At 38.7% G+C, this 16,567-nt stretch overlaps 1 protein-coding gene across 1 annotated transcript in view; it reads left to right on the top strand.

Moving 5' to 3' along the window:
* Positions 1 to 16,567, top strand: part of LOC122753514 (maestro heat-like repeat-containing protein family member 1) — a 131,162-nt gene that overhangs the window by 35,715 nt on the left and 78,880 nt on the right. Inside the window, exons 8-11 of the mRNA XM_044000904.1 lie at positions 4,545 to 4,612; positions 9,814 to 9,955; positions 12,812 to 12,861; positions 14,219 to 14,326. Coding sequence (XP_043856839.1) covers positions 4,545 to 4,612; positions 9,814 to 9,955; positions 12,812 to 12,861; positions 14,219 to 14,326 — 368 coding nt within the window. The remainder of the gene's footprint in view (positions 1 to 4,544; positions 4,613 to 9,813; positions 9,956 to 12,811; positions 12,862 to 14,218; positions 14,327 to 16,567) is intronic.

Here is a 16,567-nt window from a genome sequence, read left to right as displayed (position 1 = left end):
AAGAAGATAGTAAGAGGGGAGTAAACAATACTTGAACCTTAATCTCATCTGAGCTGGTTGAAGGAGAAAAAAGTAAACATGCAGCTACACATTTTACTCAATCAGGAAGTAGGAAGTGAAAGGAGTTTTTAAAAAGGAGTGGGAGGAGAGAGTAGGAGTGAAGATGGATTAAGGGAGAAAGTTGTCAGAATCAAAACAGACTTTTAAGGGGGGGGGGGGGTGAATGTGAATGAAATTAACAACCCATAAAACAGAAAAGGACAAGACAATGGATTAGAAACTATATGGTGTTTATAGAAACACACTTAAAACAATAACACATAGTTAAAATAATGCTTCAGCTGAAGTTTTCAAAAAAGGCAGGGGCAACAATTATGATCACAGACAAAACAAAACTAAAATTAGAACTAATAAAAGAGATAAATTTGGAAAGTACATTTTACTGGAAAGTACCATAGATAGTGAATTAATATCAGTGCTAATCATATATGTACCAAATGGTATAGCATCTAAATTATTAAAGGAAAAGTTAAATAATTATGGGATGAAATAAAACTAAAATAATGGGATATTTCACTTTACCCATCTCAAATTTCAATAAATTTATCCATAAAATAAATAAGAAAAAATTAAGGAAATGAATACAATTTTAGAAAAATTAGATATGATTGACTTCTAAAGAGTATTGAATGGGAATAGAAAGTGGAATACTTATTTCTTAGCTATTGTGGTAAAAATTAGAGAACTCTCCATAGGGAACTTTTGAAGGACCTCCCCTTTTGGGGAAGGAAGCTTCTGGAATGCTAGGCTGCTTCCAAAACTCTAGGCATCTTCTGGAACGCTAGGCATCTTCCAGGAATCGGCCTTTTTTCAGGCTTGGCCCTTGTGGTAGTGGTGCATGTTCTGGCGGTGAGAACAACTATAAACTTTCAGCTTCTGTGAGTTAATTATGGAAAATGCTAAATTCCTTTGAACTAGCTTAATTGGAAATGGTCTGAGGATTGCATAGGTTAAGTTTAGAGTTAAGAGCATTTCTCTGTATTTCTATTTTCCTATTTCCTTATCTTTGATTTTTTATTAGTTTCACCTTTGTTGTTTAATTAATTCCCAAGTAATAAAATCTGATCCTTTTGTGAACTAAAGCTTAAAGGCTCCCTTCTTATTGGCCTGGGAGAAATATCCAAAAGGGCAGTTCAGAGGGGAAGGTGAACCTAAAAAGTCCTTCATATTTCTGGGACCACAATATTAAGGAGAATCACCCAAATAATGCTCCATATATCAAATTTTGGCCCTCACCCTATGCATGCCACTTTCATAAAAAATGATCATGTATTAGGGCAAAAAAAATTCCCTCACAAACAAATGCAGAAAAGCAGAAATATTAAATTCATTTTTATGACCAAAACTGTGTTCAATAATAAAGGGTCTTTGAAGCATAGATTAAAAATTAATTGGAAACTAAATAACTTGAGTTTAAGAATGGGTGAGTTAAAGCACAAATCATAGAAACAATAACTTAATTAAAGATAATGACAATAATGATGCAACAGAGTAAATTTTGTGCACTACAGTCAAAGCAGTACTGAGGAGTAATTTTATATCTATAAATATTTATATCTATAAAAGAGAGAAAAAGTAGACAAATTGGGAATACAATGAAAAAAAACAGAAAAGCAACAAATTAAAAGCCTCAATTAAACACCCAAATAGAAATCCTGAAAATTGAAGGATAGATTAACAAAATTTAAATAAAAACATTATTATTCAACATTGCACTAGAAATTCTACCTAGGATAAGAAGACAAGAAAAAGATGTTAAAGGAATAAACATGGAGTTATTCCTATATATAATATCTAGAGAGTTAAACTAGAGACTTATAACTAGAGTTACTTTTAAAAATGAAAGAACAACTTCAGCTAAAGTACAATATGTAAAAGGAATCTACAAAAATTGTCAGCATTTATGTATAAAATTCTATAATTATGCAAATCTTGCAGTAAGAAATAGAGAAATTACATCTGAAATAACTACAAACAGTTATAAAATACTTGGGAGTCTACTTTCCAAAACATTCACATTAACTATATGAACATGATTTTAATATACTTCACACAAATTGCTCTTCGGTAGGCCAAGCCAAAATAATAAAAATGAAAATAATACCTAAATTAATTTGCTTATTCAATACCATAACAATCAAATTATCAAAGAATGACTTTATACAGCTTGAAAAAAATCACAGCAAAATTCATCTTGTGGATCAAAAAGTCAAGAAAATGAAGGGGATCGGTGAAAAAAATGGGAAGGAAGGGGGATTAACAGTACTAGATTTCAAACTATATTACAAAGCTGTAATCATCAGAAACAATTTGTTGCAAGATAAGAAATAGAGTTGTTGATCAATGTAACAAATCAGGTACACAATATACAAAAGCAAATAAGTACAGTCACCTAGTGTTTGATAAATGCAATGATCCCATCTATTAGGACAAGGATTCATTATCTGATTTTTAAAAACCTGCTAAGAATACTGGAAATCAGTCAGCTCAGGAACTAGGCATAGAACAACATCTCACACCACATACAAAGATAACCTCAAAATTAGTACGTGATTTAGGCATAAAGGGTGATATCATAAAGAATTTAATAGAACATGGAAGAAATTACCTGTCAGATCGATGGATGGGGAAGATTTCATGACCAAATAAAAGAGGGATTCAAAGGAAGTAAAATGTATAATTCTGATGACCAAAAATTAAAAGGATTTTTCAGATAAACAAAGCAGCTAAAAACAGAAGAATTGCAGGAAACTAGGGGGAAAAATCTTTGCAACAAATTTCTCTAATAAAGGTTTCATTTCTAAAATATGTAGGAAACTAGGGGGCAGCTAGGTGGCACAGTGGGTAAAGCACCAGCCCTGGATTCAGGAGTACCTGAGTTCAAATTCAGCCTTAGACACTTACTAGCTGTGTGACCCTGGGCAAGTCACTTAACCCCCATTGCCCTGCTAAAATTTAAAAAAAAAATTAAAAAAAAATATGTAGGAAACTTAGTCAAATTAAAAAGATTAAGAGCTATGCCCCCAGTGGATAAATGGTCAAAGGATTTGAATAAGTAATTTTCATTTCAAGAAACCAAAGCTATCAATAAGTATATAAAAATGCTCTAAATCATTAATAATTAAAGAAATGCAAATTGAAACAAGTCTAAGGTAATACCTCATTCTCATCAGATTATCTAAGATGACAAAAACTGAAAATGACAAATTCTAGAAGGGATTTAGGAACTTAACCCTTCTGGAAAGTAATTTGGAACTATTCCTCAAAAGCTATTAAACTTTCATACTACTAAGTCTATAATCCCAAAGAGATCAAATAAAGAGGGAAGAGACTCATATGTACAAAAATATTTATTGTCACTCTTTCTGTGGTAGCAAAGAATTGGAAAACTGAGGGGAATCCCATCAATTGGGAATGGCTAAACAAGTTATAGTTTATGAATGTTTTGGAATACTATTATTGTCTAAGAAAATCATGAAGGGGATGGTTTCAGAAAAACCTGGTAAGACTTGTATGAACTAATAATGCAAATTAAAGTGAGCAGAAATGAGACAACAATGTACATGGTAACAGCAATATTGTAAAGATAATCAGCTCTGAAAGAAATAGTAACTCTAATCAACACATTATTCAACCACATTTCCAAAGACTCATGGTAAAATATTCTATCCACCTCTAGAAAGAAAAGGACTCAAGAGTGCTGATTGAGGCATATTACTTTCTATTTCTTTCTTTTCTTTGCTTTTTTTTTAAAAAAAAAAAACATGGTTAATAAAGACATTTGTTTTGCATGCCCATATATACTTGGGGTGGGTTTTCTTTTTCTTTTTCAATGGATAGAGGTGGGGAGGAGGGAGGAGAGAACTTGGAACTGAAAATAAAATTGAATTTTAAAAAAGACAGTTGGAGGGCTGGTGCTGATCTTCACTGGTAGAAGGGATTTCCTCACTATAAAGTCCTACATCAATGAAATCATAGGCTCAGTTCCTAAATATACTTTGGTTAGAGGGGGCATCTGGCATAGTAGATAGATAATCCTAGACCCAGGATCACCTGGGTTCAAGTCCTGCCCTCTGATAGATACTAATTATGTAATCCTGAGGAAGGCCCTTAACCACAGAGAGCACTCAGGCAATGCACTACAGATAAGATCATCCTCTAAATTAGTAGAGGGGATTTAGTCACATCAAAGCATTCACAGATACAGGCACAATATAAACAAAACTCTTAAGACCTTATTTTATTTTAACTATTTCCACCTAATTCTTTCTTTTTTTTTTTTTAAGTGAGGCAATTGGGGTTAAGTGACTTGCCCAGGGTCATACAGCTAGTAAGTGTTAAGTGTCTGAGGCCGGTTTTGAACTTAGGTACTCCTGACTCCAGGGCCGGTGTTCTATCTACTGCGCCATCTAACTGCCCCCCACTTAATTCTTTCTAATGCAAAGCTGGAGAATTATGTGATGGCTCTTTCTTTCCAATCACAGGAACTATTATCATGCCTACAGGAAACAGAAGGACTCCAACACCTCAGTTCCTCCTCTTGCAACTCATGGTAAGTCAAGTTCCATGGCTTTTTTTCTTATACCTAAAATGTAAAGAATTGGTACAAACATATCTTTGGTACAGGGGCAGCCTGACCCAAAGTTAGTTTTAGTTAAAAGTTAGTACTTAATCATTCTATAAATTTCCCCAAGATGATTCTGCCCAAGAACTTCAGGCAAAAAATTTATATTCTCCTTCCCTCTAATGAATAGAACTTAAACAAGTCCAACTAGTCAAACTTGGTCCCCCTTTCTAGATTCAGAGTTATTATATTTAGAGACTGATTAAGACCAATGTCACACAGAAGCCCTAATTCACAAGATCAAGAATAGTTGCAGTCACTTTCAGAGGATTGGTTTTATAAACAACTTGTTTTTAGACTTTGGAAAAATTGATTGTATTTAGTAAGAGACAGTGTGGTGGGAAGCCAAGATGGCAGAGGAAAGACAGTAAGTTCTCAGAGTTCACCACACGATCACTCCAAAAAACCTCCATATAATGCCATAGGACAATTCCTGGAGCAGGAGAACCCACAAAAGAATGGGCTGAGATTATTTTCCAGCCAAAGAAGGTTTAGAATTCAGCAGGAAGGGGCTGCTGTGACAGGGTAGAAGTGGAGCCCAACCCCAAGGTCACACTGACACAGATCCAGTCCCAGGCAGGCTTCAAGGGGTCTCTTTAGACCCCTTGAGCCTCTGAATCAGCTGCAGCTCCAGTGTCCTCTGAAACTAAGCTCATAATCTGGTGAGAGGGCTAAGGAGTTGTCCAGTGGAGGATTACAGGGGTCTCTGCTGGCACTGAGGCAGAACTTGGGTGTTTCAACCCTGCTGGGAACCAGGAAGTAGGCTTGAGTGGCGGTGGCCCTGGTGGGGAAGGGGAGCAGGTTTGTAAGGGCTAACAACCATAGCACACAAAGTTTTGCTGCCTGGTTAATTAGCAAGTTGGCCTAGGGTTATCTACAGACCAGAGAACATGTCAGGCAAGTAAAGAACCCACTGCTCCTTAAATACTACCTTAGACCCACTGAAGCTTATGACAGTACTTGGAAGTACTGCCCCACTTCAAGGAGTTAAAAGTCAAGTGAAAGACTGTTAAGATGAACAGACAGAGAAAGATGAAGACCATAGAAAGTTTCTTTAGTGATAAGAAAGATCGAGATACACCCTCAGAAGAGGATAACACCGTCAGGACTCCTATATCCAAAGCTTCCAAGAAAAATATGAATTGGTCTCATGCTGTAGAAGCACTCAAAAAGGACTTTGAAGACAAAGTAAGAGAGGTAGAGGGAAAAATTGAAAGAGAAATGAGAGTGATGAAGGAGGGTCATGAAAAAAGTCAACAGCTTGAAAAGCCAAAATGGCCAAATGAAAAAGGAGGTACAAAACCTCTCTGAAGAAAATTATTGCTTAAAAATTAAGATTGAGAAAATAGAAGCAAATGACTTTATGAGAAATGAAGACACAATACAGCAAATCCAAATGAATAAAAAAAATAGAGGGTAATGTGAAATATCGCCTTGGAAAAACCGCTGATCTGGAAAATAGATCCAGGAGAAATAATATGAAAATTACTGGACTACCTGAAAACCATGATCAAGGAAAGAGCTTAGACATAATCTTCCAGGAAATTGTCAGGGAAAATTGCCCTGATATTCTAGAAGCAGAAGATAAAATAGAAGTTGAAAGAATTCACCAACCATCTCCTGAAAAAGATCCCAAAATGAAAACTCCCAGGAATATCATAGCCAAATTCCAGAGCTCCCAGTTCAAGGAGAAAATATTGCAAGCCCCAAGAGACAGTGTGGTGCATTAAAAATAATATTGGCCCAGAGGCTGTGCATTCAAATTCCATTCCTGATGCTTGCTACCTAACAGCAAGTCGCTTAACCTCCTTGGGCCCTCATTTCTTTATCTAAATAGGAAAACAGTAAAATAAGAGAGTTAAAAATCAATAATCTCTGAGGTCCATTCAACTCTAGACCAGGAATTCTTTATTTTGTGAGGCAATTGGGGTTAAGTGACTTTCCCAGGGTCACACAGCTAGTAAGTGTTAAGTGTCTGAGGCCGGAATTGAAATCAGGTATTCCTGACTCCAGGGCCAGTGCTTTATCCACTGCACCACCTAGCTGCTCCCGACTAGGAATTCTTAATACTTTTTGTGTCATGGTCACCTTTGGCAGTCTAGCGAAGCATATGAACCCTTCTCAGAATAATGTTCTTAAATTCATAAAAAGAAAATACATAGGGTTGCAAGGGAAAACAAATATGTTGCAATGTGGTTGTCAAAATATTAGAGAAAACAAGTTTACAGACCCCAAGATAAGAACCCCTGCTTTGACCTATGGTCCTCTAATGCCTGAGAATCCTTTAAGCTATAAGAATATAATTTTTTGTGAAGAGAAGGAGAAGGGAGAAGGAAGAGGAGAAGGAGCAGGAAGAAGAGGAGGAAGAGGGTAGGGGGTTAGGAAGAGGAAGGGGAAGAGGAGGAAGAAGAAGAGCAGCCATAGTTGGACACACTGTACCCTGATCCCAACATAGTGATATCATTTTGGCCCTCTTAGAGAACAAGGGACAATAACCAACCAACCAGGCAACAGTGATATAATTTGCTGAGGCAGATATTTTCTAGGAAAATAATGGGAAATAAGATTGGGAAGGAAGGTTCAATTCATCTAGATTATGGAAGACCTTGAATGCTAACCTCAAGAGTTTAAACTTTATCCTACAGGTACTAAAGTTTTCTGAGCAAGAGTGATAAGGTAAAAGCTATGATTTAAGAAAATCAGTACAAAAGTAGTGTGTAGGATTGGATAGATATTTGGGAGGAGGGGAACAGTGAAATACAAAGAGAAAGGAGAGAGAATTTTAATTTTAGCTGAGTTTGAAGGAAATAAGGGAAGGCTGAGGCAGGAGAGAGAGAGAGAGAGAGAGAGACAGAGAGACAGAGAGACAGAGAGACAGACAGAGAGACAGAGAGACAGAGAGAGAGACAGAGAGAGACAGAGAGAGAGAGAGAGCGAGCGAGCACACGAGTGCAATCCAGGTGTGGGGGACAGCCAGGGAAAATGCACAGTTAGGAGATGGAATGTGTTGTGTAGGGAGGATAGCAAGGAGGCCACTAAATCACTAGGGTATGTAGAGGAGAGTAAGATGTAAGAGACAGAAAGGTAGGAGGGGACAAGTTACGAAGAGTTTTCAAAGCCAAATAGAGAAGTACTGGGTATATGGGGAGGTCAGGGAGGACTAGAACCTCTGGAGTGAGGGCTTGCCAAGCCCTTTTCAGAACTGTTCATCCACCTTTGGTGTCCCCCTGTCACCCAGCTGTCACTTGTGGTTTTAAGAAGCTGTAGTGTGGGGGGCAGCTAGGTGGCGCAGTGGATAGAGCATCGGCCCTGGATTCAGGAGGACCTGAGTTCAAATCCGGCCTCAGACACTTAACACACACTAGCTGTGTGACCCTGGGCAAGTCACCTAACCCCAATTGCCCCACCAAAAAAAAAAAAAAAAAAGAAGCTGTAGTGTGCACAGCACCCATGCCATCTTGGCAGATGGGCTAACCGACAGGCCTCAACACCCCTCAATGAGTTAGAAGGATGTTTATCCCCAAGCACGTAAAGACTTTCTCAGGCAGAATGGTCAGATGAGAACAATTTGTTCCAACAGTCAAAAAGGTGACTGAAGCAGTCACTGTGAAGCACTTAGAACTTGGTCAGAAATCAAAGATCCCAAGGTCATCCATTGTATCCCAGGCTAACAGCAGGCATCTTGACTTTTGTCCTGCCACTGAACTTCCATGGTTCTGGAAGGAGGAATGAAGCTGATGACTTTGTATAACTGCTTCACATAAATCCAATTCATGAGCAAGTCAAAATATCACCCCTGATCTCATTGATGCTCTTCAAAAATGAAGGAAAAACAATAGGATTATCCATTTGATCCTAAAGATAATAGAGATGCACTAAAGTTTATTGGGGGGAGGGGCTTGATAGTATCAAACATGCATTTTATTTTTTTGTGTGTGGGGCATTGGGGATTAAGTGACTTGCCCAGGGTCACACAGCTAGTAAGTGTCAAGTGTCTGAGGCCAGATTTGAACTCAGGTACTCCTGAATCCAGGTCCAGTGCTTTATCCACTGTGCCACCTAGCTGCCCCTAAATATGCATTTTTTTTTTTTAGTGAGGCAATTGGGGTTAAGTGACTTGCCCAGGGTCACACAGCTAGTAAGTGTTAAGTGTCTGAGGCCGATTTGAACTCAAGTACTCCTGAATCCAAGGCCAGTGCTCTATTCACTGCGCCACCTAGCTGCCCCCTTAAATATGCATTTTAAGACCATTCTGAGTGGATGATGGAAAAGAATGAATACTTGAGACAGAAAGACTAATCAGAAAGTTATTGTAATAGTCTGGGGACGAGGATTGCCAGGGCTATTTCTCCCTTGAATCTCTAATTGAATCTCTTCTCTGTTGCCAAGGGTTATATTCCTCAACACTGCCTCCTCCTGGGATTCATTCTGCTTTCTGCTTGATTCAGTTTCTCCTTTTGGGCAGGTAGCTCAACTGTAAGATGGCCTTTTCCCCATCCCCTCCTCAAGTGCCTGGTAGATGAGGCCAAGAAGACAGATTCCAAAAGCTGCCACAAATCTCTCAACTCTCTGTAAGAAAAAAGCTTTTTGCTTTTTAAAAGTGACCATGGGCATGGTCAGTCTACAACCAAGCAATGACAAAAAACTCTTCTGATTCCATTTAGGAAACTTCTTTAGATTTGTAACAAATGCAGAGGATTAAAAATATTTAGCACTTTATTTAACATGTTAATTTCTCATTATCTATGATTTCATCATCTAGTTGGGGAGGAGGACATTTCCCCTCCTTTCTCCCTTATATATCTATAGACTAAGCTGCAAAACAGATAGAGATTTGCATTGGTAGGGATCACTTTCTCCCTGGGTGTTCCTAATAGTGATGAATTCACAGGAATTGGCAAAATAAAAATCAATGTTTTATTGAATATCAATGATGAATCTACCAAGACATGTTTATTAAGCACCTACTAAGTGGAGTCCCTATACTAAGTGCTAGGGATACAAAAACAATCAATTGAAGCAAACCCTACTCACGAAGAACTTAATATTCTGACAGGGGAGGACATTCTGGTGAGGAAGAAGGATGGAAGTTCTCAATGAGGTCATGTTTCTTCCTCCCCCTTCCCCAGGTACTTTCCCACTCTACTAAAGTGAGCAGGAAAAATCGGAGAAGTGCCCTTCAGATCCTTTCAATTCTCCATCACCAAATCAACAAGCAGCTGGGGAAGGGATGGATTCTGAAGATTGAGACCCTGCTAAACTACCTGGAAGGTAAGGTGTAAGGAGGACCCTGCCCTACATGGGTCAGAAACTGCGATGTCATTCATTCTAGTCACAGACTAAGTCGCATCTCTCCCATATCACCTCCAATGCCTAAAGAAGTAGCTAGACTGTGTGACTGTGCTGGCTGTGTGACCCTGGATAAGCCACTCCTTTGTGCTCAGTTCCCTCATCTGTAAAATGAGAGATTAGACTGGATGGCCCCAAGACCCTTTCCAGCTCTTAATCTATGATCCTACAACCTACTAAGGAAAATACTGTGAGAGGCTATTACCAACCAAATCCATATAGATGGGGGAGGGAGGGAGGGAGGGAGAGAAGGAGGAAGAGAGAGGGAGGGAGGGATGGGGGAGAGAGAGAGAGAGAGAGAGAGAGAGAGAGAGAGAGAGAGAGAGAGAGAGAAAGAAGAAGAAGAAGGAGGAGGAGGAGGAGGAGGAGGAGTGGAAGGGGAAAAGGAAAAAGAGGGGGAGGAAGGGAAGGGGAGAGGAAGGAAGGAAGAGAAAAAAATTATTCCATCAGTATAGAAAGCTTTTCTTAAGTAAACTCCATTTATCAATACAAATTGGCACATTTTCTGCAATTTATAGTTTAAGAAATTAGGTAATTTAGCCAGGGCTACACAGCCAGTAGTTGTTAGTCAGGAATTGAAACCAGAACTTTTTGAATCTAAGAGGCTTGTTCTCTATTCACTATACCATGATAGCTCTCAATAATTCCAATTTATATAATATTTTATGGTTTATGAAGCACTTTATGCATTTTAATAATTATAACACTAATAATGATGATAGATCGTGTTTACAAATCATTAAGCTCACAAAGTATATACATATATGTGTGTGTTTGCAGATAGCTACTAGCTAGCTAGACAGACAGACAGACAGACAGATAGACAGACAAACAGACAGACAGACAGACAGACAGACAGACAGACAGACAGACAGACAGACAGACAGATAGATAGATAGATAGATAGATAGATAGATAGATAGATAGATAGATAGATAGATAGATAGATAGATTAGATGGATGGATTAGAGTATCATTCAATAATTATTGTCTTAGTACACCAGTTCGATTTTGGATCCAAGGTGTGATGTGTCATTTGAAAGCCAGGGTGGCATAATGTCTAAGGCACTGGATTTGGGGTCATGAGGACTTGGGTTAAAATCCTGCCTCAGATACTTTCTAATCTTGTAATCCTGAGCAAACTAAATTGTCTGTGCCTCAGGTCCCTCTTTCAAAAATGAGAGGATTTAGCCCCATAACCTCCAAGGTCTTTTTTTTTTTAGCTCTAAACCCATTATCTCATGATTGTCCTCATTCTATAGATGAGTAACTGAGGCTCAGAAAGGTTATATGATTTGCCCAGGGTCTGACAGTAAATGTCTGAAGCAAGATTCAAACCCTGGTTTCCTGACAAGTTCAGCTGAAAATAAAACTGAGACCCTAATACTCATAAATATCTCAATCTTAACATGCCTTAATTTGAGTTTTGAGGAATGTTGGGAAGTCTTCCAACCCTTCAGGATTTTATAAAAGATAATTGTGTTTCTTATCCTTAAAAAGAATCACAAAAGTGCCCACATTCAGTGGATATTCAGTCAACAAGCATTTAGGAAGTGCTTACTATATTCTAGGCATTTTGCTAAGTGCTAGAAATAGAAAGACAAAAAACAATCCCTGCTTTCAAAGAGCATACTTTATTATCTTAAAAGTATTTTGTGGGGCAGCTAGGTGGCACAGTGGCTAAAGCACCAGCCCTGGATTCAGGAGGACCTGAGTTCAAGTCCGGCCTCAGACCCTTGACACTTTCTAGCTTTTGACCTTGGGCAAGTCACTTGACCCCAATTGCCTTACCAAAAAAAAAAAGTATTCTGTTACTTTCCAGTTACATATAAAGATAGTTTTCAACATCTGATAAGATTTTGAGCTGCAAATTTACTCCCTCTCTCCCTTTTCTCCCCCCTCCCCAAGATAGAAAGCAATCTGATATAGGTTATATATGTACAATCACATTAAACTTATTTATGCATTAGTCACGTTGTGGAAGAAGAATCAGAACAAAAGGGAAAAACCTCAAAAAAGGAAAAAAAAAGTCAGAAACAGTATGGTTCAATCTGCATTCAGAATCCACAGTTCTTTTTTCTGGATGTGAACATTTTCGATCATGAGTTCTTTGGATCATTGCACTGCTGAGAAGAGCCAAGTCTATCTCAGTTGATCATCACATAACGTTGCTGTTGCTGTGTACAATGTTCTCCTGGTTCTGCTCACTTCACTAAACATCAGTCTACCTAATTCTTTCCAGGATTTTCTGAAACCTGCCTGCTCATCTTTTCTTACAGCACAATAGTACTCCATTACATTCATATACCACAACTTGTTCAGCCATTCCCCAATTGATGGGCATTCCCTCAATTTCCAATTCTTTACTACCACAAAGAGAGTTGCTATAAATATTTTGTATATGTCGGTCCTTTTCCCTTTTTTGGTGATTTCTTTGGGATACGGATCTAGTAGTGGTATTACTGGGTCAAGGGGTATGCACAGTCCCATAGCCCTTTGGGCATAGTTCCAAATTGTTCTCCAGAATGGTTGGATCAGTTCACAACTCCACCAACAAAGCATTAGTGTTCCAATTTTTCCACAGCTTCTCCAACATTTATTATTTTCCTTTTTTGTCTTATTAGCCAATCTGATAGGTGTGAGGTGGTACCTCAGAGTTGTTTAAATTTTGCATTTTTGAAGTGCAGTTCTTGAAAGGAAACCAGGGAAACCAAGAAGCAAATCTAAGGAAACAATTATGATGTAAACAGATGATATTCATGTTCCTTCCTTTATAAGGTGATGGGGCATGCTGCTGTCAGAAATTCTGGGAGGAGAAGATATTGTTGGTGAGTTTGTGTTAGACTTGTTACCACTAATTATAATCATAACAAATCAAATATTTTATATTTTAACTTCGTTTTAGGGTCCATTGCTGGAAGAAGGGGATGTGAAGGACCAGTAAATGCTGGAATCATTAGGCTTGTTTATTTGGTGTGTTTAAGAGAAAAAAACCTTGCGGCTTAATTGAAAACATGTAAGGTAGCATGGAATCAGGGAGACAGCGTCAACAAGAGAAGGGTACTAGGGTAGGTCACCAAGGCCTCCCACTGGATTGTTTTTTGTCCTTTGTTCTCAAAGAGGACCATGACATCGGGAAGGTGATATCATGACTTGCAAGCAAATTGGATTTAAGTGAGGCAGAGCTATATAGACATCAGCCTCACTCTCTCCTCCAAAGCCATCTGGGTCCAGTGACAGGATATAGATCAGGATGACTGGTGATGACCCCCAATGGAGCAGGGACTTATACCTCCAAAGAAGGGCAGGGAAGGGTTACAATTAAGATGCTTCCAGGAAGCCTCAGGACCAATGGTCTCTATGCCATGACAGGAAGAGGAAATCCAAGATAATGCTTTGAGAGACCACTCTCTGTACATGGCACATTATTATACTTGGCTGTCCCTGGGAACCCTGGTTCAGTCTTCATAGATCAGGGCAGCTCAGTTATTTTAGGGGGCTACGAGAGGGTCTTAACTGGTGAGTGCAAATGGCTCCCCACCCCTGAGGTCACAGTCATGGAAGTTACAATTAACCCAGAAATTTCTAGAACAGAAACCTTCAGGAATAGAAGATCCTGATGTGGAAATAGCTAGAACAAGGAAAGGCAGGAGGAGAGGGTACAGCAAGGACACAGACAGCATCGGAGAAAGCTAGTTCTGAAAAACAGAGGTTTAGCAACACATTGATAATTTATCTTTGTTTAGGGGGAAATGGATGAATTAGCTGTCTTTTCAAGGTCTCTTTAAGCTCTCTGATTCCATGAGGAATTCCATCATAATTGACCTCTGAGCCTGGTGGGACAAAAAATAACTGAGTGGCCAATTAATATTGTTGACCAGTCTGGGGATACAGAACAAGGCTCATGAGCCAAATATATTTTATAGAGATAACCTTGACCCATGCTGTAGAGCTCTTAGAAGAAACCTCTATCACTTGTCAGAAGACTTGGTGAACAAGATCTGTCATGCCTTCCATGCCCTTTTTCCAGACCTTACCCCCATGAAGAAAAGTTGGACGAAGATAAGGTGATGGGGGAGGAGAGAGCTCCCACCTATTTGTTTCATAGAGATCTATGAGACATAGATGCATTACTAGTAGAAACAAGAGCCTGCACTGAATTTGGAATGACTTCTCTTTTCATAGTTTCTTGATTATACACTCCAATGTATAACAAAGCAGAAATGGATCTTCCACTTCTTAGAGGATATCATCGCTCAGCTGCGCCTTGGGCAAGGATCTCCCAATGAGAAGGTTAGTTCTAATAGACCCAGAGTCAGCCTTCCTCATACAAGTTGGTGAATCCCTAGGTTGCCTAATTTGAAAGAGGCCACAAAAGTCCCTTATTCCCCAAATATCTCCCCAATGATGCCTGAAATTCTACCATTAGAGATTAATTATTTAAGTAATAAAGCAAAGGGATATTGCGGAAAGAGCACCTGGGTTTAAATCTCTGCAATGATACTTACAAACTCTCTTATCTTGGGTAAGTTATTTAGCCTCTCTGAGACTCCAGTTTCTTCATCGGTAAACTTGGGCTGTTAATTGAGCTTATCCCCAAATCACCTTCTAAGCACACATTTTGCACATACCAATTTAAGGTGCGTTATGTCCTCTTATAGCACAGTGTCTGACACATAGTAAATAGGTGGTTAATAAAAGCATGTTGATTGATTTGTCAGACATAATACCATATAAACATGAGTAGTTATTGCTGATATTTTTTCCCTTTGGAGTTTGGAGCAAGGAAAGCATGGAAGAGTTTGAAAGAAGATAAAGAGAATAGGGGATGGGGGGAAAGTCACAAAAAAAAGAGTAAGCTTGGAGTACTGAAGACAATTTCTACCCACTTCACAATTTTGCCTTAGGCAAGTCCTGAGTACCTGGAGAAAATTACACCCCCTTTTCCTAATCTGTATATGTTTGAAAAGGCAGCTACATGACTCAGTGGGTAGGAAAGTTGATGCAGTGAAGGAAGAAAAGGGATTGGTGAATATTTCCCTATATATTTCAAGGGCCTCAATGGTGCTGTTCTTAAAAATGTTTTGTGGAGGCAGCTAGGTGGCCCAGTAGATAAAGCACTGACCCTGTATTCAGGAGGACCTGAGTTCAAATCTGGCCTCAGACACTTAACAGTTAACTAGCTGTGTGACCCTGGGCAAGTCACTTAACCCCAATTGCCTCACAAAAACAAAACAGAACATAACAAAACAAAACAAAACAAAAAACTGTTTGTGGTGACCTTGAGCATAATGCAGTTTCACTGCATGTTTGTTGCCTTTCATCCTCAGTTTTTTACTGTAGCTTTAGCTCACTACAACACCTCCCTTTTTAGAGAGCCCTGAAGCATAATAGATTTTTTCACCATTCCTCATTTTTATTGCATATGTGTCTATATCTTTTAAATGTTACAGCAAATTACTTTTTTTAATCCATTCATCTGTTCTCCTATTGGTGAAAAATTAATTGGCTCACATTTAGGGTTATATGTTTTCTTTCATTAAATATACATGGGTATATGTATGTATATTTGCTTAAGTGTATATACATATGCATGCTATATAGAATGAAAAAATCAAGGAATCAGAAAAAAGTGTTATATATTGGGGTGTGGGGGTGGTATGTATGCCATCAGTGGACCTCAAGGAGTAGGGTGACCATTTGGGTCACTGCCAAAGGAACACTAGTTTGAGGAGTCACTATAGTTGGGTCTCTTCTCCTCATTTCCCCTTTTAACTGTTTGGAGTTCTACTCAACTACAAATGACTGGCTTTATTCAGTTTCTAGGCTTAGGGTGAGGGATAGGGAAGGAGACTGTTGAGATTTCAGGTCCTCAATGCACAAAGGGGTTGAACTAATGTCCCCCAGGCCATAGCTAGTGTGAGCTGGGTCCTAGGTTACCTTTCACTTGGCCATCTAGCTAGGATTCTCCTCTGGTATTTTAATGAAGTTCCATTCATTCAACAAATTGTTTTAAAAGATTTAGTAAGAGCCCTTAATTGGAACAGAAATGGAACACAAGATAATAAGAACATTATAGAATCATAGTTCTATAGCTGGAAGGCACTTCAGAGGCTAAGCCAATCCCTTTATTTTATAGATAAGAAAACTAAGGCATAAAGAGTAGACACATCCTCAGTACTTATTTCTCAAGTAAATATCCTTCCATTCCTCTTTTCTCCATCATAAGTTGAGAAAAAGGGTTCCCTTTTTCTAGTTCCCTTCCTGAAAATTTGGGAGACAAGGCAAAGTATCAGTAGTTTTGATGTTATTCAGTCATTACAGTCATGCCCCACTCTTCATGAACCCATTAGGGATTTTCTTGGCAGAGATAATGGAGTAGTTTGCAATTTCCTTCTCCAGCTCATTTTATGGATGAGGAAACTAAGGCAAACAGGGTTAAGTGACTTGCCAAGGTTCACACACCTAGTAAGTGTCTCAGTAGCCTTGGTGAACTACAGCTAATAGTTCTCAGTCATGATATTCAGAAACACT

The sequence above is a fragment of the Dromiciops gliroides genome, chromosome 4 (genome assembly GCF_019393635.1).
Source record: "Dromiciops gliroides isolate mDroGli1 chromosome 4, mDroGli1.pri, whole genome shotgun sequence".
NCBI classification, from domain to species: domain Eukaryota; kingdom Metazoa; phylum Chordata; class Mammalia; order Microbiotheria; family Microbiotheriidae; genus Dromiciops; species Dromiciops gliroides.
This window is presented reverse-complemented; position numbering and strand designations above follow the sequence as displayed.